This window comes from Cygnus olor, chromosome 1, assembly GCF_009769625.2.
Source record: "Cygnus olor isolate bCygOlo1 chromosome 1, bCygOlo1.pri.v2, whole genome shotgun sequence".
Taxonomy (NCBI): domain Eukaryota; kingdom Metazoa; phylum Chordata; class Aves; order Anseriformes; family Anatidae; genus Cygnus; species Cygnus olor.
The window spans coordinates 143435401-143459038 of NC_049169.1; the positions used below are offsets into that span (position 1 = coordinate 143435401).

At 37.7% G+C, this 23638-nt stretch overlaps 1 protein-coding gene across 1 annotated transcript in view; it reads right to left on the minus strand.

The window, feature by feature from the left end:
* Window positions 1-23638, minus strand: part of UXS1 (UDP-glucuronate decarboxylase 1) — a 57889-nt gene that overhangs the window by 30860 nt on the left and 3391 nt on the right. Inside the window, 5 exon segments of the mRNA XM_040536707.1 lie at window positions 1860-2040; window positions 6697-6757; window positions 10322-10365; window positions 12377-12425; window positions 15022-15049. Of these exon segments, the coding sequence (XP_040392641.1) occupies window positions 1860-2040; window positions 6697-6757; window positions 10322-10365; window positions 12377-12425; window positions 15022-15049 (363 nt within the window).

Below are 23638 nucleotides of genomic sequence, written 5' to 3' on the forward strand. Positions count from 1 at the left end.
TGAAACTAAATTCACTTTCCATATCAACAGCACAGACATTATTCTTTCTAGACGAGAAATGAGGTCACCTTCCAAAATAAAGTACCGATTACTTTCTCTGGAATTCAAGTGCTAAACATCCGTATATGAACTTGTTCATACAGGACAGTGTATAAATAGGAATTCTTCAGCTGAAAACCTTCAAGACTTCCCACTCATTCCAATTTCTATTTCCAAGTGAAAAAGACTACCAGGGACTAAAATAAGAGGTATTTATCCATATGTCAGAATAAAAAGAGACAACTTTTTAATCTGTTACAATAACTATTCCTCATTGCCTCAACTTGTTTTTTTTCCCCTCCTTTCCTATGCTTGACACCAAACCCTGCACTGTTTTTAAACTTGAACAACAATTTATCAAGTTGCTATACTGATATATTGAAGTTAATTTTTATCTTATTTTTTAGCCAATTTTATTTTAATATTTAGCCACATTAGGTTTAATTTATGTTGTTGGAGGATGAGAAGAAATTCAATGAACTGCCTACTGAATAATGTTATAACGTTATCACTGTAACATGAAGAATTAATGCGTCTTTATTACACAAAGAATGCGACATGTAGCAAAAGGATCTCAGAATTCACATTCATTAGTGCCCAGTAACTGAGCATCTGATAACTGATAACTATCTGAAAAGTTCTTGAGTGTAATCAGTTAGAAAGAAGGTAACATAGGTGAATTAGGAAAGCCCATCTGGCTGAGGTATAAACTACAGCGCCTGGAGCCAATAATATCCTAGTTCTATTATCCCACCAGTGGAAACAAAAGTTTGAAATAAAGTAACAGACAGTAACTGAAGCAATGCATTGTCAGAACAGAGAAGGAACACCTTTGCAGAATTGTTTCAGTAGTGTTGTCAGGAATTCATCTCTAGCAACAGTACAAGAGATGCAATTACTAGAGGTTTCTCCTGTGAAATTTGACCCATTAGACTACAGCATAAGTAATAAATGGGGAAAAAAACAGCCCCAGATCCATTGTTTTAACAAATGAAACAATTACATTGCTACAGAAGTCTAAAGGAAGGGAGAAAAAAATCACCTGAACTCCAGCAGAGTTACAGTAACTTTTTCATTGACTCACTATACACTGATATATTCCCAAAGAAAAGACTACAAATGCATATATTTTAAATACAGCTGTGTTAAAGTCATCTTACAGTTTGGCATAATAGTTTGAGGCTTGTAGTAAGTTTAGATGTTGAGTTACTTCTACATCTTTGTTTCTTCATTTTTTGTTGAAAACTGCAGGAATTAATGCTGTCATTTTCCTATTCCACAAGCGGTGGAATGCTCATACCTAAACTAGGAGCACTATTTTCCATAGAAGAAACGTAAGGCAACTAATAAAAGCAAGTCGACTTGCTCTGTGAAAGAGCTTATGTTCCTCTCAACTGACCATTCACAGTTGCAGACGTATGCAGTCTGCAGTAACTACACACTCCTGAATTAAGTTTCTCAGCTCAGGAGACACAGAACCCAGATTCTGCGTAAGCATGTGCATGCACACAGGGACATGGGGCAATGGATGGGACGGACAGACAGACTAACCTTTTGGCATCCTGTCTTCTCACAAAATCAGTCACATGAAGGAAATATTGAAAACTTCCTCCTCCCATCTAATCAGAAAGGAAGAACTGATTTCACAGGCAAGTGTTCTTAACCTCTCACCCCACACTAGTCACAGAAATCAGGCTAATAATAAAGTATACAGGTAACAGATCAATTCAGAAGTCAGTGCCCAAAGTTAATTTCTTTACAGACACGCTTACCAGCGTAAAGCACATCCAAGAGCAAATACCAAGGTAGAAACTACTCACCTTCAATGTACAGGGGCTCAACGACATCATGATTTATCAGTTCGAAGTTCTCATGACCAATCCAGTGCTCCACATTTCTTTTCCTGCCCGTAAAGAAGTTGTCCACAACTGTAACCTCATGGCCATCCATCATTAGTTTGTCAGTAAGATGAGAACCCACAAACCCTGCTCCTCCAGTTATCTGCGTTAGGACAGTTGGTATAAATTTCTTTTTCTTTTTACAGAAACACCAGACAAAGTCTACAGCATGAAAACAAAAGAACAGTAGCTTTCAGATCCTTACTTACTCCAGGGGAAACATCTCCATTTCCATGTTCAATTTTTTTTTACCCAATATTTAGGGCATCTAGAATTTCAAGAGATGCTTGACATGCTTCATCACTGTCAGCCAACAAGTTCAGCTAACTATTCATATCAACAACATCACTTTTTTTTTCAGATTAGAATCTTTCCTTTTTCTTCCTTCAAAATGGATTGTGCCCTTTTTATGTGAGAGAGAGATCTAAAAAGACCCAAAAAGGTAAGAGAATTCTTTACTATTCCCATTTCTGAGAAAAAAAAAAAGTCCATGCTATTTTTGTGAAAGATTTATAACATTAGAAACATCAAATCCAGCTTCTGTCTGCTTTAAATGGAAGGCATGTTGGGTGTTCTAAGTACTACAAATTCTTTCACCTCTCAGAGGCGGAAAAAAAAAACCAAACTATTCCTGTTCTGTTTTAATGCATCCACAACCCTATTATGACAGGATGTGTATGCACATCCTATCATTCTGTTTGCAGCCTCTTGTACCATTTACTCTGACATACAGCACTTGCCTGTCTTGGAACTTTATGATGCTTTACTGTAAAGAAATAAGCAGAAATAAAATATTTTAAATATAGTGCTCTTGTTCCATATTAGAGTTAAAGTAATCAAGTTCTTTATTTTTCCCCCTTTCTGTATGTCATTAAGAGTAAACGACAACAACAATCACTAACAGAGTATTCAAGCAGTAAACACTGCAAGTAGTAGGACTCCACGTTGCGTGACACATCCAGACAGACATATCTATGGAAGCAATCACTTTCTCTGCACTTCATAAACTATTTATAAGAATACACAAAGATGACAGACAAACACTTTTAAAGAATGAAGGTAAAAGCTCAATGTAGCATCAGCTCTGTTATGTGACTACATGATCAAATTTACATTTTGAAAAGGTGATTCAGCTGTTCATTTCCATTCTTCAGTTGCAGAGACAACTAGCCAAACAAAAGGGCATAGTGATACTGTCGAAGAGGAATCTAATGCATGGATAGAGTGTTATAACGACCAAGCACTGTGCGCAGAATGATATAAATGCCTGAAGTTCTTAATCTTTGACTAGCACAAAGTGAAGATATTTATCCTGCCCTCTCCCCCCATCCACTGCTGCAAACACCAGATGAGCAGATTTTTTCTTTAATTTCATAATCAGGAAAGAAACAAAGGCAGATAGAAAGCTAACAAAAACTGAAAAGGAAAAAAAAAAAAGACTGACATCTGTTTTCTTCTCTAAACCCCAGCCTTCTACTTCTTGTTTTTCCACACCTGTTTTTTCATATTAAAAACTCAGGGCTATTATTGGTGTTAAAGACATTGTACCAGTTAATAAAAGAGCCACTTAGTTGGCCTATTTGGCATTCTTTTGGGTTAGTCAGTGCTTCCAGATTCAGTATGTAATTCAGTTCCTTGACAAACCTGAAGGAGAAGGAAGATTCAGGAGAAACCCTCTTTAAAACAAAGCAATGATGTCAGAGCTCCCACAATCCCATAACAGACAGGAGGGAGGAACAGGTTTCTGGCATAATGCTATGAGCACAGAGAGCGCAGTAACTGAGCAAGAACAGCCCTTTGCCAGGTAATACCTTACTAAGGGAAAAAAAAAATGCACAGAAAACCTACTGCCATAAGCTTATCCTGACTTGGGAGTGAACAGCAGCCTTATTGAACATTCCAAAGGGTTTGTCTTTTTGTGGTGACCAGGACCAAAGTTTCCTATAGAGCTTATGAACCTATTCCTTCAATCAAGATCCAACAAAATTCCCTGCTGCTACTTCTATTTCCAGCATTGCAGAGAAGACAAATTCAATGTTTGCTATATGCCTTCAGTGTAGCAAAACATGAAGAAGGTGTCTTCTTCCCCATCTCCTAACCCAACCAGACACTGCATGTAGCAGCACTCTTCTGTTATATGCAAGCAAAAAAAAAAAAAAAGGAAAAAAGCACAAACCAATTTTGTTCGGAAAGAAGTTTACAATTATTTTAAATCTGTAAGTCGTTTTTATGATAAACCTGTATTAGCTTTATTAACATGCCAATTCCATAGGTATTGATAACGAACTACCTGGAAAAGGAGCTGAATTTCCCCTGGAAAAGTAAACAGCTACATAAATTAATTTTTATCGTTACTTGAGGCCACATTAAAAAGATCATTTTTCACTGAAGTTCTCAACATAACCTTCCTGTAATTGCTTATAAAAGCAAGGTTAATGTACTTCATTTCTAAATATGACTTCCTGCAAATTACAATAACATTCATCTCCAAAACCATATACTGTACATGAATCATTTCCATAACAGAATTGAAATAGCAGCACCTGGGGCTTAAATAAACATTCTTTAACAAAACTTTATATAAAAATATAATTTAATAGTGCCAACATGCTTTTTAACTTCAGCATCTATGGAAAGGCACAAACATTACTAATAATTTCCTGCAGTGGATGTGTTTAAATACTAGTCTGTTTCCTAGACAGGTTTATTTTTGCTCTCTGCAATCAGATTTAAAACATCTAGTGTCCCACATGGAAATTGCATTAATTTTGTTGTTGTTTTGTGTTTCTACTGGTCTACCATATTCAATTCAGAAAAAAAAACAACAACAACACAACACACTGAGCCTACGCCAACGCTTTCATCCATAAAATCACCAGAAATCCTTCTCTTGCATAGAAAAGCCTTTTGCCTAGTCACTTCAGAGAAGTGAACAAGCAGACAAATCATACACCCCAGGACGAAGTTCAATGAACTTAAGCTCTTTTGAAAGAAAGTACTGGAGTATCCAGTTTTAGCTGAGATACCGCTGCTACTAGCAATCATCTGCAAATAGATACAGAATAAGCAAAGAACTGCTAGAACTGGTCTGCTCACATCAGTGTTGTGGATATCTGCAGGTTTGCAGCTGGAGACTGCATTCAGGGAAAATAAGAACTTAGAATGGTTTAGGGAAAAAAAACACATAGAATCAACAAAATATGAAACAAACCACCTACCAAACTTCACTTGGCTCACCAGTTCTTTCTATTTACTCCTGACAAATTTTGAAGTGCCATGCAAGGTCTACACAAGTCTTCTATGTGCTGAAGTCAACTATTCAAAATTTTTCCTACACGATGACACGAACATTATAAATGAGTGAAACTGCCCAGTTGAGCAGCAGGTTTGTGAATGCCAATGAGTGCGCATTGAACTAGTTCCCAACTGCAATACAGAAGAAATGACTATGCAACTCACTCATCCTTTTGGGCAGCTCTCTCTTTAATAATTTAATCTCTACAGAATGCAGACATTAAAAAGCTATTCACCTCCAGGTCTGCAGAAAACACTCCCATTCCAACTATTTGTCATCTCCGTTGAAGCAATGAACTTCAGCAAGACATCCAGTATCTTCAAGTGGCAAAGTTAAAATAGTAAAGAGCTCCATAATCCATTAACAGCTTGTACTGATAATTTTCTTGTAAACACTTTATCGTACCAAAAAAAGGACGTTGAGGTAACATTGTTACAGTTGCATGCATAAGCACACTATTTAGGACTTTCCAGAATTAAGGCTGTTACTTTCCTCATTACACCTTCCAATTTCAACAAGGAATCAGGGAGCCTACAAACCTATCCCCTTCAGGCAGCCATAAACAAATGAACTTAAACTAAACTAGTAAAATGTAGTAACACATTCTTTATGAAGTTTTGCAATAAAGTCATTTGTTTTTACTTATATCTTTCCAGTGTTTTGTCAAAATTTTGAAGTGTCAAGGCAAAACCACGAAAGTTCAGCACTTTTGTGGGGATTTGTCGTAGATTCTGCTCTCTACTACAGAGGCAGAAGCGCTTAATACATATCTTAAGTAGCTATACTTCCACTACCTCTCAGAAACAAGGACGTTCTTTTTTTGCCCAGGACAGACGAAAACAAGAAAAATTTTAAGACACTGCTAACTTCAAAAGTGCTTGTAGACAAAACTGTAAAACTGACGTCACAGCAGTTTGCTGAATTTAAAGACGCCTTGGACTATTACTTGTCCTGACTAAACCTGTCCTCCTCTCCCATCCTAAAATGTCTGTGATGCTTCAAAATACCAGAAACAGAGAAGGTAAGAGATACACGCTGCCTCAGTCTAACTGCTCCTTCTTAACAGTACTGCAGAGCAGCTACTCTTTTAGCCTTACGACTTGTTCAGTTCAACCATACAAACTTTCTGCCAAGACGTGCCTAAAGTTTCCCAGTCTGCAAGTTTAAGCCACCTGGGAACGCGGGTCTAGCGATGCTTCTAACAGTTTAGACCTGCAGAGAACAGCAGCTTAATCAGCAAGTCAAACCTCTAAACCAGAGCCCAAGTCTAAAATCCATATGCTGTGTTTGAGAACATCAACACAGGGTAAGCGAAGCACTAGCCTATACCCTGTGCAGCACATACAACATCCAAAGTATTTTACTTTAACCCTGCTCGTGGTTTTTAACTAATCCTGTAAAACAGATTACATTCCACCAAGCTCTTATTTCCCAAGCACAACCCTTGAGTAAGTTCAAACTTACCAGGATTCTTTTACGATCTTTTTCTGATAAAAATTTCACTGGTGGGTATTTCTGGGTGAAACTAAAAAACAAATCAAAACAAAGAAGAAAAATCATATAAGTTTCAGCTTTGCTTCTTTGAATTATGAAACATTATTCTGACAACGCCCAATACTCAAAGTAAGGCCGTGCTTACTCCTTTTATCTAAAGAAGAATCTAGACCAACATGAGAAATTACCTGTTTTGTTGAAGCACCATGAAAAATATAAAAACTGAACAGCAAGAAGTGCTTTTAACCTTCTGCTTAAGTGATTTTCGAGTATGAATCACTTGGCTCCTTCTATCTGTTGAGAACAGGCCTAGAGCCAGGCATGACATCACAAGAGAATACAATCATAAAACATGAGCAACTAGTTTTTATTTTTTGAAGTTTTAAAAAGCAAGCAACCTTCTATAAAAATCTGGAAAGGAAATTCTATTAACTTACCACATTGACTTCAAACAACTCTCCTTAAAGTTTCAGTGTAATCAATGTAATGTTTACAAGCAGAATGCTGAGGACACCCTCTAAGATGCCTCAACCTTTTTTTTTTTTTTCCTCCAAACAAGAGACCTTACTCAGTCTGAAAGCTAATCTTAATTTTCTTCTCAAAAGTGAATAGACTGATGTTGTCTTAATGGTCTACAATCTACTTTCACTTCATTTTTTTCACATTCTTCAGAATAATTCAATCAAAACTAAAATATTCTGAAATAAAATTATGTGACCTATGAATCTCTGGTGCTCTCTTAATTTCAAAATGGATGCTCAGAGCCTTAAATGCTTTTATGGACACAGTAACAATTATGTTACTTTTTTCTCCCCCTCACTGGCATGCACTCTGCATATGACAACAAACACCTCCAAATGAAGGTGTGAAAAAGGTGTGATTTTTTTTTTTTAAAGTTAAGTAGCGTTTTATTCCCAGCAATATTTCAATAGCTCATGTTATTCTTACTAAATACCAGTGTGACACCTGACAGAAATCAAACTGCAGTTACTCTTCTCCAGGAAGCCCACATGCTAGAGATACAATCGGATGTAGCAAGCAGGAGACATTTACATCAGAAGTTCACACTGAGATTATGTTTACGCGTACTCACAGGCTCTGATTGAACTGACTCGACACTTTCTGATTCTGAAGCATCTCCTCTGGTTCTAGCTTGCAGTATTGGCCCAATGGAAATTAAGAGAAAGCACAGTGCTTCTGTATTTGTGACAACTTGTCATCCCAGAGTTAAAGCCATTTTCAGTTTTGTGGATAGGTGAAATATGCAGCAGAATCTTCCAACATTACCCATACAGGAAAACTGAAAGAAGGAACTACCTACACTTGCCTTGCATCACATCACTACAGGGATCACTAACGGCAACCTTATTTCCTTGATTTAAGGTGAAACAATGAGAAACAGCAGTGCGTAAGCATAATACATACATGTAAAACAGCCTTCCAGTGAGAGAAGGGCAAATCCACCAATAACGAGAGTTGAAAATACGTTGAATGTTTATCAAGTTTTTAAAAAAGGTAAGTGTCAAGTAACTGGATATGAGGTAAAAGTCAGTCCCCTCCATTTTTAAGGCCAAGGTTACATTAGTCCATAACCAAGTCACACTGCTGCCAAAGGAATGTCCCAACCATTCTTGCACCTTCCATTACACCAGGAATGGCTCAGGGGCAGCATGCAGGAGTCTGGAACTGATCCAGCAGAACGCTCATCTTTTGGCAACAGCTTAAGTGTAAGTTTTGCTTTGATGAATACACTAGGCCTAGCAATACTTTTTGCTGTGCAAATCATTAATAAAAGCTTTCCAACTTTAGCTTGTTAAACAACCTTTTGTCATGAGACTAGCATTAAGGAATTCTTGACTTTCCTGCTTCCCAAATGCATGAAGATGGCTTGCTTTCAGATTCTAATCAGCTTATGAGGTAAAAAAACATTGACACTAGAGAATAAGTTTTGCAAGCAGGATCAGCCTTCGGGCATCTGTTAGTGAATAGTTGCATACCACCTCTTTATGTAGATACAAAATTTAAAAATTAGTACCAGCAACATCTTACATGCAGTTGAACCAGCAACATCTTACATGCAGTTGAACCAGCAGATAATATAATTATATATAAATAATAATTATTTATTATTATAAATATGATTCCCAGATCAGTTTCTGCAGAGGTAAAATACATTTTCATTCTTTCTGCTCATTGCTAGTGACTTGCTAGACATTTGAAACAAGAACCATTAATGCACTGCACACACTACTCAAAGTGAAATGAGCATTTAGACGGCTCCTGACAAAAGCTTTAACTTAATGGTTTTACCCATAGCTCATTTGGAAAAATGCAACAATTACAAAAGCAAAAAAAAGCCAACCAGGATACCCCTACCACAACAGCAGAAGGAAATACCTGAATTACTAACAACTGAAATTGAAGATATACTGGGCTGTCAGTGAAGATTAACCAAGTCAATTGAACAGAGACAGTGCATCAAAAATTTAATCTGAACATAAAATCATTTCTCTATAATTTCACCACTGCATCACTTGTTTAGTTCGACCCATGAAATCCATACTTATATTAAGAGATCAATGATCAGATCAGCGTTCTTACTGAAATGAAACAGCAGATCACCACCAGTATGCCATATGTAACCATCCCGGCTTACTGGCACTGGCTTAAATAAGGCCAGACCTGCCCCTTTGTAATGCAGCATTCTCAGCCGGCTGGTTGTTTGGGACATGGACTCTGTCACCCGTGAAACAGTATCACTGTCAAAAACAGCAGTGTCCTGCTGCCAACAACTGCCAGTTTCCCCAGACTGGAGAATGCATCTGGCTGAAAGGCAAACAGGTTGGAGCGTGAGGGACCTACTTGTGAAGAGACACTGAAATGTCTAGTTTCCCCACCCAGTTTACTAACAGCATTTGAATGGCTCTGGTGCCACATGAGGGAGGAAATGATATTGCAGAGTGGACTCAAACCAGCACAAGAAGTGGTGGAACTAGAGCAAGCGTAGAAATCTACCACATTTACCACCTGTGGTTCACCAAAAAGCTTGTCTGCATTTCTCAACTGTATTATCTAATTTAATTCAAGATATCACATTCCTTTACAAATCCTAAGAGAAGTCAGTCTTTTGGGCTCATCCAAAACACGTGCACAGGACAAGATTCAAAAGCAAATTGTTGTACATTAGCTGACCCATGGTAAGCGATCACAAGCATGGGAAATGTAAGGTAAAACACCTCCAGTTTCTCGTAGTTGAAACCAATGTATTTCAGCTCATACCTGTACTAGACTTACTAAACCATGGTAAACTGTTCACCGGCAGCACTAAAATCTTTAAATTCCTTCACAGGATTTGACCTTGACAAGAATTTAGTACTCACAGTTACTTTGATGGGATTATTCAGCCCTGACTACCCTAAGCATTAATGTCCTTTGGCATTCAAGGGCCCATCCTAACATAGATATGACAAAAATCCAAAAGTATTGAAGGCATATGCAAAATACGTATCTCTAGCCTACAAGGTACAGAATTTAATGCTACAAAGCAGAAATTGCGCTTTTAAACTGATTCCCAAACCAAGCAAAGACCACATACCTTTTTTCTAGATCTCGGATTTTCTCCCTTAGAGGTGCAACAGCCTAAAAATAAAGGAATAGTATTTAAACTTTGAAGAACAGGTAAGATTCATATCACAAAACATTCATATAGGAAGTTACTTTAGAGCAAAAACCATGGCAGTCTTTTACAAAGAGCTTCACAGAAGATAATCCAAGAAACTTCTATCTTAAAGCATTCTTTATGTCAAAAAATCCCTGGGCAGTTTTCCCCCAAAATCAAATCACCTAATACCCTTAAGCTTACCACTAAAAGTAAAGCATCTTCAAAGCTAATGTAGCTGCTCAAAAGAACATCCAAAGCTATGAGTACCATAGCTTTGTGATATGAACATCCACCGTTATGATTCCTATTTAAGTGGACGTAAATACAGAAGCAGAGACATTAGCACCAGTGCAAAGGTTACAATTCTCTCAGAACATGTGAATTTAAAGAAATATCATGTTTTACATTACAACTCGAGGAAATGTTTTTAGTTTATTAGTCTTTTAAAAATGTTAATAAATGGAAATTCATTAGAAAAAATAAAATTCACCTACCAATACTTCTGTTTTATATTTTCATTGCTTTGAAAGGGGGAATCATTTCAGTCAGCATCAGTTTCAGGTTCTTTATTACAGGACCTGAATTTCTAACATTCCTGCCAAATATCAGCAAGTCCCTGTACTCTCGTTATTAAGCTTACTAAAAGTTTGTCACAAAATTTACCGTGTAGGGACATATGTAAATTGATAGCTATCAGAGGGTTATCATTCAAAAAGGTATTAAATAGAAACGTATCATCCAATGACCATTAGTTTTCCCACAAATACTGATGGTTAGAGCTAGACAACTCAGGAAATTCACGAATTAACTGAAATAATCTGCATATTCATGTTAAGAGGAAATACTGCATTGTCATTTAAGCTCCTCAAGCATCTGGCTCTGTGGAGCAGCAAATAGCTCCTGAAACAGCCATACTTATTTTGACAGTTTAAAGTACTGTGTACAACTACAGCTTTAAAAACAAGATCCAGACAAGCCTGACTTCTCAGAGAAGTAACTCTGATCCCAAAAAATTTCACCCACTAAATTTCAAGCATTTCACCATTCTCAAACAACTGAGATTTCCAGAATGTTTGTTGTAATATTTACCAGAATCAAAAACAAAACAAAAAAAAGAATGCAACAGACATGACCTAAGAACACAGCCCTTCCCCAGATTTTAAGCAATTTCATTAGGCTTCTTTCTGTATCCAGAGGAACGATCGCTGTATAAAACTGTAGGAATACAAGACACTACACAGACCAGACTAAATAAGCATGGTCACACCCACATGCACAAAAGGGGTGGCAAGTACTCACCTCAAGGTGAGTATAACTAAGATATATAACAGATATAAATAAGGACAGTTATATCTGTTCAATTCTTTGTTTTGTTACAATATTGGAAGCCTAAACTCACCTGGAGAAAGATCTGTTTGTGAACTTTCATAGTATTTCACAGCAAACTGAGGTTGAAATAAATTCAGAGATGCTGATGAAGAAGTTCAGAACCACCAGCATGCTCAATACCCATGCCTACTGTAGTACTTGTGTTGCCAGCACTTGTCCTTGAAGCGTTGTCAGTGCAAACTAGTCCCAAACACAAATACAGCTATATTTGTTCATGAGTTGACAACAAAGCAAAGCATGTTTGTAAGGTTTCAAATTTTGACTTAAACTTACGTATACTTAATATTTTGGAAGGGTGATAGAGGAAACAATCTGTGCATGTCCTATACTCAAGAAAGTCAGTTGTCAGGAGGTGTCTATAAAGTCTCTGCAGCAAACAAGACTACTTCTAGAGCTATAACTTCCAGTAAGATTTAGAGGGACCCTTTTTATTTCCAGAAAGTCATATCTACGTGAATCTGTAAGAGTTCAAAAGCTGTTATGCATAAATCTAATGCTTTGATTTTAATGGAATGGAGAGTAATGACAAAGCTAGTCCCTTTCAATATGAAATGAGAAATTGAGTCTTCAAAAGAGAACAAAAAATATTAAAAAACTGACCTCCTCTATTTTACTTTCCACTTTCTGATCCCCATTTTCTTGGAGAGACCTGTTAGCAAGAAAACAAAAAAAACATAATTCATACCAAAGCAATGTTAGCTCCACTGCACCAACATCAAGCTTTTCCTGTTAAAACAGTATCTTCACAGCATCCTAAGTTAGCATTATTTCATAGGCATACTCAGAGTAAATGAAAGTGCTTGGTCCAATTCCCACTGAAAACAGCTACAGTCTTGTCACAAAGTTTGGCAGAAACAGAACCAAGCCCACAGGAAAAAGTAATAAAACTGAAGATGGCATTCATTTTACAGAGAAAATTAAATTAACCAGAAAAGTGTCTAATCATTGCACCAAGGTAGGGTCAGCAGAAGTGTTTTTGTGTAGTTTTACTATCTGAATGCCTAAGATGTCTTCTTGAGGGTGCAAGTTCACTGTATGCTAACAGAACATTTTCTCTCAATGCCACAACTGCAATTTCAATCTAAAAGAGAGAAGAAGACACGTGCCTAGCTTTGACTTCGAATTTTCACAAAACAAGGAAAAAACCTATACTGAAACTTACCTTAAGTGACCATTTGATGGGCAATACTAACTTTTTGCACGTCACTCATCTGAAATGAATCCAAGCTTATACCTTGACGTCCTTCAGTGTAAGTTGTGAAAACAGAGGATTGCCTAAGATGTTAGTGTCTTGCATAAAGTTATGTGGTCTTATTTAGCATGTAATTGTGTAAAATATTTTAATTAGTGTATCCATTCTTTAGGTAAACTTCAACAACTGTAGAATATTTTACTTCTTGCATCTAGTCTATATAATTTTCCTTAAGTTTGCATAATTCTTTTTTTTTTCCTTCCCCAAACTAAACTTTCTGAAAGGGGAATTATTTATCAAGCCTTACAGTAGTAATTTTTTGCATACTAGAGGATTCATGGGTATCCAACATAAAATGGAGTTCTTTCAAATAAAACAGAGCTCCTTTACTTGGGACCTGCAGTCATAACACCTAAGGAAACAGAAGGCCCTTTGTTAAGCAGATATATATATGCCACACCATTAGAAGTTGGAGCAATGATTCCCTTCATACCCTTCATTAAAACTCTGTTACTAAAGTCAGTTCAGTCTATTACTAAGGCAAAAACCTCACTGAATGGATTTGTCATATCAGTAGAGTGCATTAATAGGCTGAGACACGGTCCCTGAACCATATTTTCATGGTGAATTTTATTTTTTTATTTTTTAATAGCAGCAAATAAAAAATTCATACCACGTTATCTGGAGTGTTTTTATAAATTCATGTGACTGCTTCATATGTTTTCCCAAGAAAAAAAAAAAAAAAGGTACCCAGTATTGTTTATTCAGAAATCCTGTAGCTTAAGTATTGGCACTCTAGTTTAGTTTTTAATGAGCTTTTCCCCCCTAACAAAGACAATGTTATTGACTGAGTCCCAACATTAGATCTTCGGAAATTTTTCTGTAAGGGACTTCTCAAATAAGAAGGTAGATGCGGATACCTGCAGGATTACTAAGGACAGCTTGTCAGGGAACCAACACTCTGGATCCCATGACAGCCTGTCCTCCTCAGCCCACTGAGGTTTTGTCCTTCCTTCAGAAATGCTCAGCTGCTCACCTAACAGCTGCTAAGCTGCCATAGTTGGGTGATCATGAGATAACATGGTAATCTAAATGATATCTCCATCTGCAAGCCACAGTAGCTCAGCAGCTGTTCGGCTAACAGCTGAACACTTCTCGTAGCAAGGGTGGGAAACTGCAAGAAAAGTAAAGTTGACAGCCTGGGACAAGAACAGATCCCACAGCAAGCTTTCCTGGGTAAAGCCGAGTCCACAGGAAATTGAACAATTTTCTTAATTTGCCTCAAAATTCCTTTATTCTGTGCTGCTAAGCACAGTAACAGAATAACTAAGCCTTTTAATAGCGGAACAACACGTTGAAATATTTTGTCCCCTATGCACAAAACTTTGTTGTGGGGAACACAGTGTCCTCATATCCTCTTCACCTTCTTTTCCAGAGGACACTTGCATTCAAACAGCAGTACTGTGAAATCTGCATGATTTGCATTTGTATGTTATGCCTTCCTATTTTTAAGGGCATAAATTCTGGGGGACACAGCACAGGATTTTTTGCTTTTCAGCAGTTAAACCACCAGCTTCTCTCCCAATTAATTATGGAGGGGAGAAACTCCTCAAAACTTTATTTCCAATTCTAGGCACAGAATTATGGTAAACAGTGGGTGACCTGCTACTTTTCCATGCTTAAGTCTGTATTGTCACCAATATATCGGTCAGGTCTATGACGAAAGCAAGCAGAATCCCAGCCTACGTGCCCAGCTATGCTCTTCAACTTGCCTGAAAACATCTCCCAGTTCACAAGATGATCTCATGCAAAGGAAGATGTTGAAATGTGAGAAGACCCTCGATGAGGTTTTCAGCAGACATGCACTGCACCCCTTTCTGAGACTGAACACCCTGTATTTAAGAAATGGCATCAGCTGCTTAGCAACCATCCAACAACAGCGTGAGCCGCTCTTCTGTTTTCTCCCTGCTTGACAAAGTGATGCATGTTGATGGGAATGGTACCCGTTTTATTTCAGGTAAGTATATTAAATACAAAAATAAATAGACTTTACCTCATATTGACAAAGTTTCCCCACACAGCTGGAAAATAAGAAGAGGGAGAACATTAGTGTCATGTAAGAGTATAAGGTAATTTTTTCCATCATCGTCAGAAGGAATTTAAAACACTATTAAGTGTGTTCACCACATCATCTAAGTAAGTTACGTACATGGCATAGCAAACCAAGTGACCAGAACACAGTTTAGGAGTATAGGAGGAATTCTAATGATTACATGAGACTACAAAGAAGGAAAATAGAACAATTTAATTAAAGAGGACTTGTCTATTCCAGTGCACACCTGGAACTGTCTGGCCAACAAATCAGCAGATACACTTACCTGACTGTTATCCCCACACTATATTAAGTAAACAAAATACACAAGAATTCTCTAATTTGTCACTGCACACATTAAAAATGAGTTCTAGACATGTTTATTACATATATTGAAAGACCGGCAACAGCAAGAAAGAAGTCCCATAGCCCTGAACAAGAAGAATTGGAAACTGCAGAATGACAAGGATAAAAGGACTGGCTGCTACAGGCAATAGCTGAACCAGTTCAAAGGGTTGGCATAACAGTCCTGCACTAAAAGTAGTTGCAAGTGCTAATTTGTATGCTCTCTCTCATTTTCAATAAATATATAGTAATGATGCAAACTCAAACAGCACCTAAGCAACATAACCAAATGCCTCACTGAGCAGCAATGCTCATTTATTACATATTTTGTATGGAAATGTTTTAAGACAGACAAATCACTATATGAAATGATACAGCAAACAAGTATCAGCTGTTTCTCCGTGTTCATGAAAAGATTCATTTGCTGAATCTACTCCCTACTAGAAAACATCTTCTGAAACTATTCAGGGTTTAAGCGATTAAACGAAGACTATCAGAACACAGATTTTCCTTTTCACTTTCAACTAGGACACAGATGTAGCTTAAAGTGGGGAAAAAAGAAAAAAAAGGAAGAGAGAGAGAGAGAAGCTATAAAGCAGGCTACAGAGCTGCCAACTTCAGAATGTCAACACAAATAAGGTTAACGTGGGACAGTTACATAAGGGACTCTGCAACAATAAACAACACAGAAAATATACCCCGAATATCTTCAGAAAATCATTTCACAATTGTTGCAGCCCACATGCAGTTATGGTATTAACATACATATGGAAAGCTTCTGAAGTGACCTCAGTTTTTGCAAGCTGTGCTTCAGGCCTCAAGTAGCAGCTCAGTGAAGTACTTTGCCTAGATTGTGGCCTTGCAGATACACTTTCATGGTTATTATTTAGTGATCTCAAGCAAAGAGGCGTTACAGAGACGAGAACAAAAGTGCAGCTACAGTCACAGGCATTTTCTGGGCAACAGAAGGAACGAAATATGCTTGGGAAAGAGGAATAGGGGAGGACACAAGTGAGAATTCAATAATGCAGTTACTGTTCCACCCTTCATGGGATGGCAAAGCTACTGGACTGCGTTAAACTGCCAAGTGCTGCCGAGTCATTCAAAGAAAAATTCAAATGAATTCTTGACCATCAAACTATAGGAGGGCACTATGATATCAGTGGTGGTATCATAAACCCCCTATCTTCTTTGGGGAAGAGAGAAGGAAGCTTTATATTGGAATAGATGATCAATACAATTCAGCTGAAATAAAAAGCACCGTGGATTTTACATTAATTAGAGTAAATTCTCAGTGGGAAAAGAGACAGTTTTGAGCACTAATGGTAAATTCAGGTTATTTACTGTGTGGCTAGGATTTTAGAATTATTCGTGATAATATTAAAGGCAAAGCTTTTTTTTTTTTTATAGTGAATGATGATCATGATGATCATCAACTATAGGTACAGAATTCTCAAGCTACACATCACTCAGATATACTTACAGTCGGTTATTTTTCTGGGCTACCAAAACCCATACAAGTAATGTAAGGTATTGTTTATGCAATGTCAGGAAACATCTGGGCTTAGTTGGTGAGGCAGGAATTGACAAAAAAAAGTCACCAGCTGCACCACAAATACCATCCTGCTGGTTTTGTTGCAGCAAAAAAGACTGTGCAGCTACAATACATACAAGAAATTGGATTCCTAAAGAAAACGCGTTAGCTGTGCATACTCAGTTTCCACAGCAGGGAATGGGAACTCAGAAAAGCATCCATCGATTTCCAAAAATACTATGCTTGATATCACAACTCTGTAGGACTAAGTGACCTTCTTACAAAAATAGTCAAACTTCCTGGAAGTTTTAACACTGAAAAAAAAGGAAAAAATACAAAATGAACCACATAGAGGAAATCCCGCACAGAAGGATCCGAAGGACACTAAAGCATCTCTCACGCACAGAGCTGCCACAGAAGTTTGCGTGGACCTACTGTCCTCACAAAGTGTTCTGAATGTACGGCTCTACAGAGATTTTCTTTCGCTGCTGGGTGTTCACACCTAGCTTATGTCAAGTTTGAAGAGATCACAGGTATGGTTTTGCAGCATGGGTTTATTTATTTTTTTAAATGCACATCACAGCTGTTTATATATCGGTCTTCTACAACTGCAGAACCTGCAGTATGATTATGGCTTACAGAGGATTTCCTGGACTTGTCACTTCCTTGCCCTAAAGGTTACTCCAAGGCAGGTCTGACATTCAGCAAGGAACATATTCCGAATGATGAAAACATATTAAGGCTACGGGGCCCAAATCCACAAGCAGAATGATGCAGAATTACAAGCCGAAATCTGAGACAAAAATCATCAAAGGCACCATAACACCCACACCAACCAAGTTCAGGCACCAAAAGCTGCAGATGTGGATGGTTAAAAATGCTTCCATACCAGGTCATGAATCAGACAATACGCACAAACCCAGCTTTCAGAAGCATCAGACTCCTAATGGACCCAATCTGAGCAAATTCTAATGTAACTGAGCACTTCAGTGTAAAAGCCAGTCTAAAACAAAACAAAAATGAACCAACACCACCACAACACAACAAGAAAAATCTAAAGCTAAATCTTTTAATTCAGGACGTACTTATCCAGGATAACAGATGCCAATTCTCGAGCCGTAGAGATCCTCTCCCTCAACAGCCATGCGCTCTGTGAAGAACTTCCCATTCATCCAGCCAGAGAGCATTCACAGCCTTCCTGTCACCCTCTGAAACTCTGACAGTGACGAATTCACGATTCACTGGACTAGACAGACAGGTGCATGACTTGTAATCAGTGTCTTAATTGCTTGGTTACAAGAGAGAAGAAAAAAGCCTTATTCTCTCAAAAGTCCGTTTTTAAACCTCGCCCAACAACTGATTAAGGCAATAATAAGCAGCCATTAAGCAAGAGATCCAAGTATTTGTATTGCTCAGAGATGCAGGAAAGCCTCATTTAATGGCCTGTAGGAGGAAGGTGCAGTCCTATTTTGATTCCATCTGAGCTGAAACATTTTTTCCCCTCTGCTTCCCTTCCATAAAATAACAACAATCACTTTTATTGTAGGGGTTTTGCAAGGATTAATTACACGTACCATGAAAATTAAAAATACGTTGGAGGCATTAATCACCCCCATAGATATTACACTTTTAAGTGACAGCTTCCAGAGGAGAATGCCATGACTTGGATGTGATAAAGAGCTATAGTTTTAGGAAAACAGGATTTGTGTTTTAAAGCCCTAATCACAGTATTGTTACTAAAGAGGTCAACCAGATTTAAATATTAAACATTAATCACTCATGGTCCCCCCCCAGCCTCCTTTATTCTCCTCCTGCCCCTGATAGATAAAGCTGCAACTATTTGGCAAGCATAGCCTTACGGCAAAACTGTTGCATATCTCCAAGACTTCTTGAAACTACCTTAAACAAAAGGCAGCCAGTTACAGATGAATAAAGAATGGCTTTCTTCTTACTGTGTACAAGCATATTCCTGGAAACTTAACAATTTGTTTAGTTTTCCTACAGAAGACCATTTCTGAACCTACATTGGATGCAGAGCAGTGCAAAGATTGGGCTGCTTTCACCAAAGGAACATTTCAAGAGCCATTCTTCAGATACGTTATGCAGTCAGGGTTGGCTTGAATTAAAAAAAAAAAAAAAAAAAAACAAAAAAAAACTAGTAATTCAGGCACAAAAAAGTACAACAGAAAAGCCAAGCAATTTGTGTACAGCATCCAATACTAAATGGACACTTCCCTGCCTATCATAGCCTTTTGGCTCTAACCAGTTGTTTTTTACAGCTGGCAGAAGTCATTCTTTTTGATCCCGAGAATACGGGAACAGGATGCATGTTATAATTTGATTGTCCTTTGAGTCTGTCAATTGCAGCAATACTTACTGTATACATTTTAATAAAACACAGATTACTACCCTGAGGACTCTGCATGCCTTAACTCATCCACAACAGGCTGAAGAGCCAGAAGAGTAACACTAACACAATCTGAAGGTAGGAAAAAATCTCAAAGGAAATTTGTGCCTTTACCCCAGGATGATGATCCTTCTTCTCTGGGTCTCTTTAAATGACATTAAAATCAAGTCATAGTCTATCACAAGGCACCAACAGTAATTAACACTCATAATCTTAAATTACTAGTGACAGTTTTATTTCAGGATCATGTGCATTTTAAAATAAATGTATTTAAAAGCAAGAGCCATAATGCCTACAAAGATCCACTTGCACTATGAGCAACAACACATGCAACCCTTTTAAACCCATTTTCTTCACAATGGTTACGTTGTTTGCATTTTCAAGACACTTAGCTAAAGAAACTTTTATATGAGCTTTTGCCCAAGTAGATTTAGCTGAAAACACGAGAATTTTCCCTGAATTACCCTCCTTACATCCTCTGTTCCACAGAATAGGAGAGTACAAGAGGATTTTGGTTACAAACGGATTCTGCAATCAACAGAATCAACATGTGGGAACACTATGAATTGATACACAGTTGTTACCTGAATTTCTAGAGCAAAATCCTAACCTTTGAATGTCCAGAGTGAATTGCTTCAGCCAAATTTATTTCAGAGAGATGCAATGACGTTAAAAACAGGATTTTTTCTTAAATCACTCTCCATAGTTGCTGAGCAGCTTTGGTCTCCTGGTAGAAACAAGCTTTTTCTTTATAAAGGAACACTAGACAGAATGGAGAAGTATGCACAGGGAGCTCATGAAACGTTGATTGTTGCAGATGCTTTGAAAAAAAAAACTCAATTATTTGCAGATCTCAGTTACATATGGAACGATATAAAGGATATAATTATTTGGCTAATGTATTTTGAACTGCATTTTATAGCCTAGATTCTGTAACAGTAAAAAAAAAATAAATTGCAGTCATATCCTAACTGTTAATTCCAGTCGTTTCTTAGTTTGCTGTAGGAAAGTATCATATTGATGAGAATATGTTGCAATATTAGTAGATATAACACCACACAATTACTAATCACAGTTTTGTATTAGGAAATGTCACCTGAGTGAAATTTAGGATTATGCTTTTAGGGAATGTATAATAGTTTGAATCTAAAAAAAATACTAGAGTTGCAGATTTTTTTTTAAATCTCTTATGTTGATACAGATTTCTGTATGGCAAGTAGTTCTTTGCATTAGATTTCCTGAACCAAGGTCTTGTCCAACATCAAAGTTCCTGCCCCAGATCAAAGACAGCAGATAAGAACTTCAGCTTTCCCCATACGGGAAGTTCCCAAGACATCAGGATAGAGTGTGCTGCTCTTCAGGGGCTTTACCTTCAGCTTGGATAACATCATTCTATGCCACTCCTCAGCTACTCAGCCCCTAGTGAAAGACAAGCAACACAGGACAACGTTTTTGAACCTCTTCTTAAGGAGGAATACTTCAGCTTTGGCAAGCTGATACACTCCTACAGCTTTCAGATTCAACATTATGCAAATTTTCTTTCTTCACAAGACTTAATTGAGCTTCACACTGGATGGAGAGCTAACTATTAATGCATATTTTATTGATGGCAACATTTCAGTTCGCACCATCATTTAAAGGCTGAACAGAGGTCTTCATTTTTCCATTGGCAAATTCTTTCCAGCTCTTCTGCTTCCCCCCTCCCCTTTTTTTCCAGTTCTCTGTTCAATGTTTCTACTCTTTTCTATCTTTTCTCTCTAGCACATCGTTCTTTACCACTACTCATCCATTTTTGTCTGTCCTCTGTGCTCTGCCACAAACAAGGCAATCCTATTCAGAAATTAGTTACTACCAACGGAAACACCCAGTATTTACAGCAGCTACAGAACCAACAGAATGTACGCATGTTTTTCATCCCAAAGAGCTCATCACAGTTATTAAGTTTCAATCAGGATCTTCCATTTCAATCACTACATACATTTGAGTGTACCTGAACACCACAAAACTTTCCCAGATCTGAAGTTACTGAAAAAAAAAAAAAAGTGTTTTACAAATATGTTGGTTGCCTACAGAAGGTAGGAATTCCCAAGGGAGCCAACAGGAGGACTTTCACCTGAGAAAGAAGGACTTTTCACCCTGACTGGGTGCCATAATTACATTCTGAATAAGGTCAGGATTGTTTTGACAATATGAAATTTCAGTGATCTAAGCTGCTAGTGCTCCTGTGCCCCCTTTTCATGTAAAACTAGAGAAAGAACTGAAAACCTGTCTTTCCTCAAGCAGAAGCTGCTGCTCAAAAAAAAAAAAAAAATCCCTATGAAATGACATTTGCCTCCAGATAAATCTGATATACACAATTCAAATGCACAAAATTTCTTTTGAGAAAAACAGTTTTTCCGTTTCCTTTAAAGCAACGCTTTTTAACTGCAGGTTAAAAGTAAAACAAAAAGCAAAATCAGCAGAAAGGATAAAGGTTAGCTTTCAGTTCCCACAACAGGCAGGCACTAAACATTCTACCTGATACACTTTTGAATTTGAAGAAATGCTTCTTAAAGTTGTGGCAATATTTTTTTTTGAAATGCACCTGAGTAGGAACACTGACTTCCTTGGTAAAGCTTGGCAGATCTAGGAGTAAGTGTTTTATACACCTGAAATACGCTTAAATAAAAGAAATTACAGCACATCTAATATAAATACGTGCGTATGTATTTAGTGCATTTTAGCAACTTGGAAGGCAGTTTCAAATAATTGGAACATCTGCTTTCCCTCCAAGAATTTCTGCAAAGGGGAAATGCTTGCCCTTCTCTTCTACATTGCTCATTTTCTTTCTTAAAGGCTGATTGACCAAAGTGGAGTTTAGCTTAAATTGGTGGTTTTCAACTTCTGTTCTCCCCTATGGAAGGAGAGGTGGGGGTCACTGTGTCAGCTTACCTCAACTTACGAACCAAATTCTGCTTTGGTCAACCAACCTACCAGAAAAGATAAGCAATACAAATGACAGGGAAACACTTTCCCTTTGAAAAACGCAGAAAGGAAAGAAGATGAAAGCCCTAAGAGTGTTTGTCCTGGTGTAGAACAACGACAGCATCACTCCTGCATGTGCCACATAAAGACAAATACTAAATGGAGATATGCGGGGAACTGTACGGGTAAGTTTCTCTGACATAGCAAAAACAAAAACAAAACAAAAAAAACCCACACCCTACACTAAAACCATCATGGCTAGCAAAGCAGAATAGAAATCCGTCTATTCCTGACTTAAACTCAAAATTGCTACTGGACCACAAATACATTTTCGTAAGGTACACGGCTACAGCTAGCTGGAAGCCTGACGAGCAGGGAACTGGAAGCTGCTGAAGACAGTAACCTGATTTGCATAAACCCACAGTTGAAAGGCTGCTCTGCAGGACATAAAGTCAGAAAGCAAATGTTTATGGTTTGTTTTCTTTTGGTGAAGAATCCGTGGCATGCTGACACAAAAAGCAGGCGAGCCTGATGTCACATCAGACCACTCCTGAATCATCCCTGGCCTGTCAATCCTGCTGCCTTGCTGTAAAACAGTCGCGGGAAGAAGAATGGCTCCTGCTATTCTCAAAAGCAGCGCTAAATAACTTTCAGACAGCTCGCCAGAAGCGGTAAAACAGGACCAAATTCATAGCTATTCTCCTATCACGGGAAGTGAAAGTAAAAGCTTATCAGAATACAACATTAAGTGGTATTTAAACCTCATTTTGCACAAATGCTATACATCCAGCACGCAAGAGCCCAGTAAGATATAAACCGATAAGCTTCCCCATCCCTTGATATTCCAAGAAGGGGATGTTACACTCTTTCTAGCTGATGGAAATCTGACAAAAACAAATGGCTAACCTTATAAAACAAAGCGTAACAATCGTGAAAGCCCGCAATGCTGGGAGAAGTCAAGCTACTACACCGCAAGATGTACGTTACTCACAATATTTTGACATTTTGTTTTTAAGTTGTTTTAGTAGCTGCTCTTTGATTTATTTTATAAAAGTAGCGAGGTCTTAATCTCAGATCTCTTGACAACACCCTACTATTCATTTTTTTTCTCTTGAAAAATGAACAAGGCTACTGACATACTTCCAGAGAACTATTTGATCTACAAACGAGCAAAGAAAACCTGCTCTACTTCAACAGAAATAGAGCTCTTCCTTTATTTTCAGCAAGAACATGCAACTCCCTTGTTATACCAAGACATCAGTGGACTATTTAGAGTAGCGTCAAGAAAAAAGCAAACCACGTAGATTGACAAGCTCTGGTCTTTATAT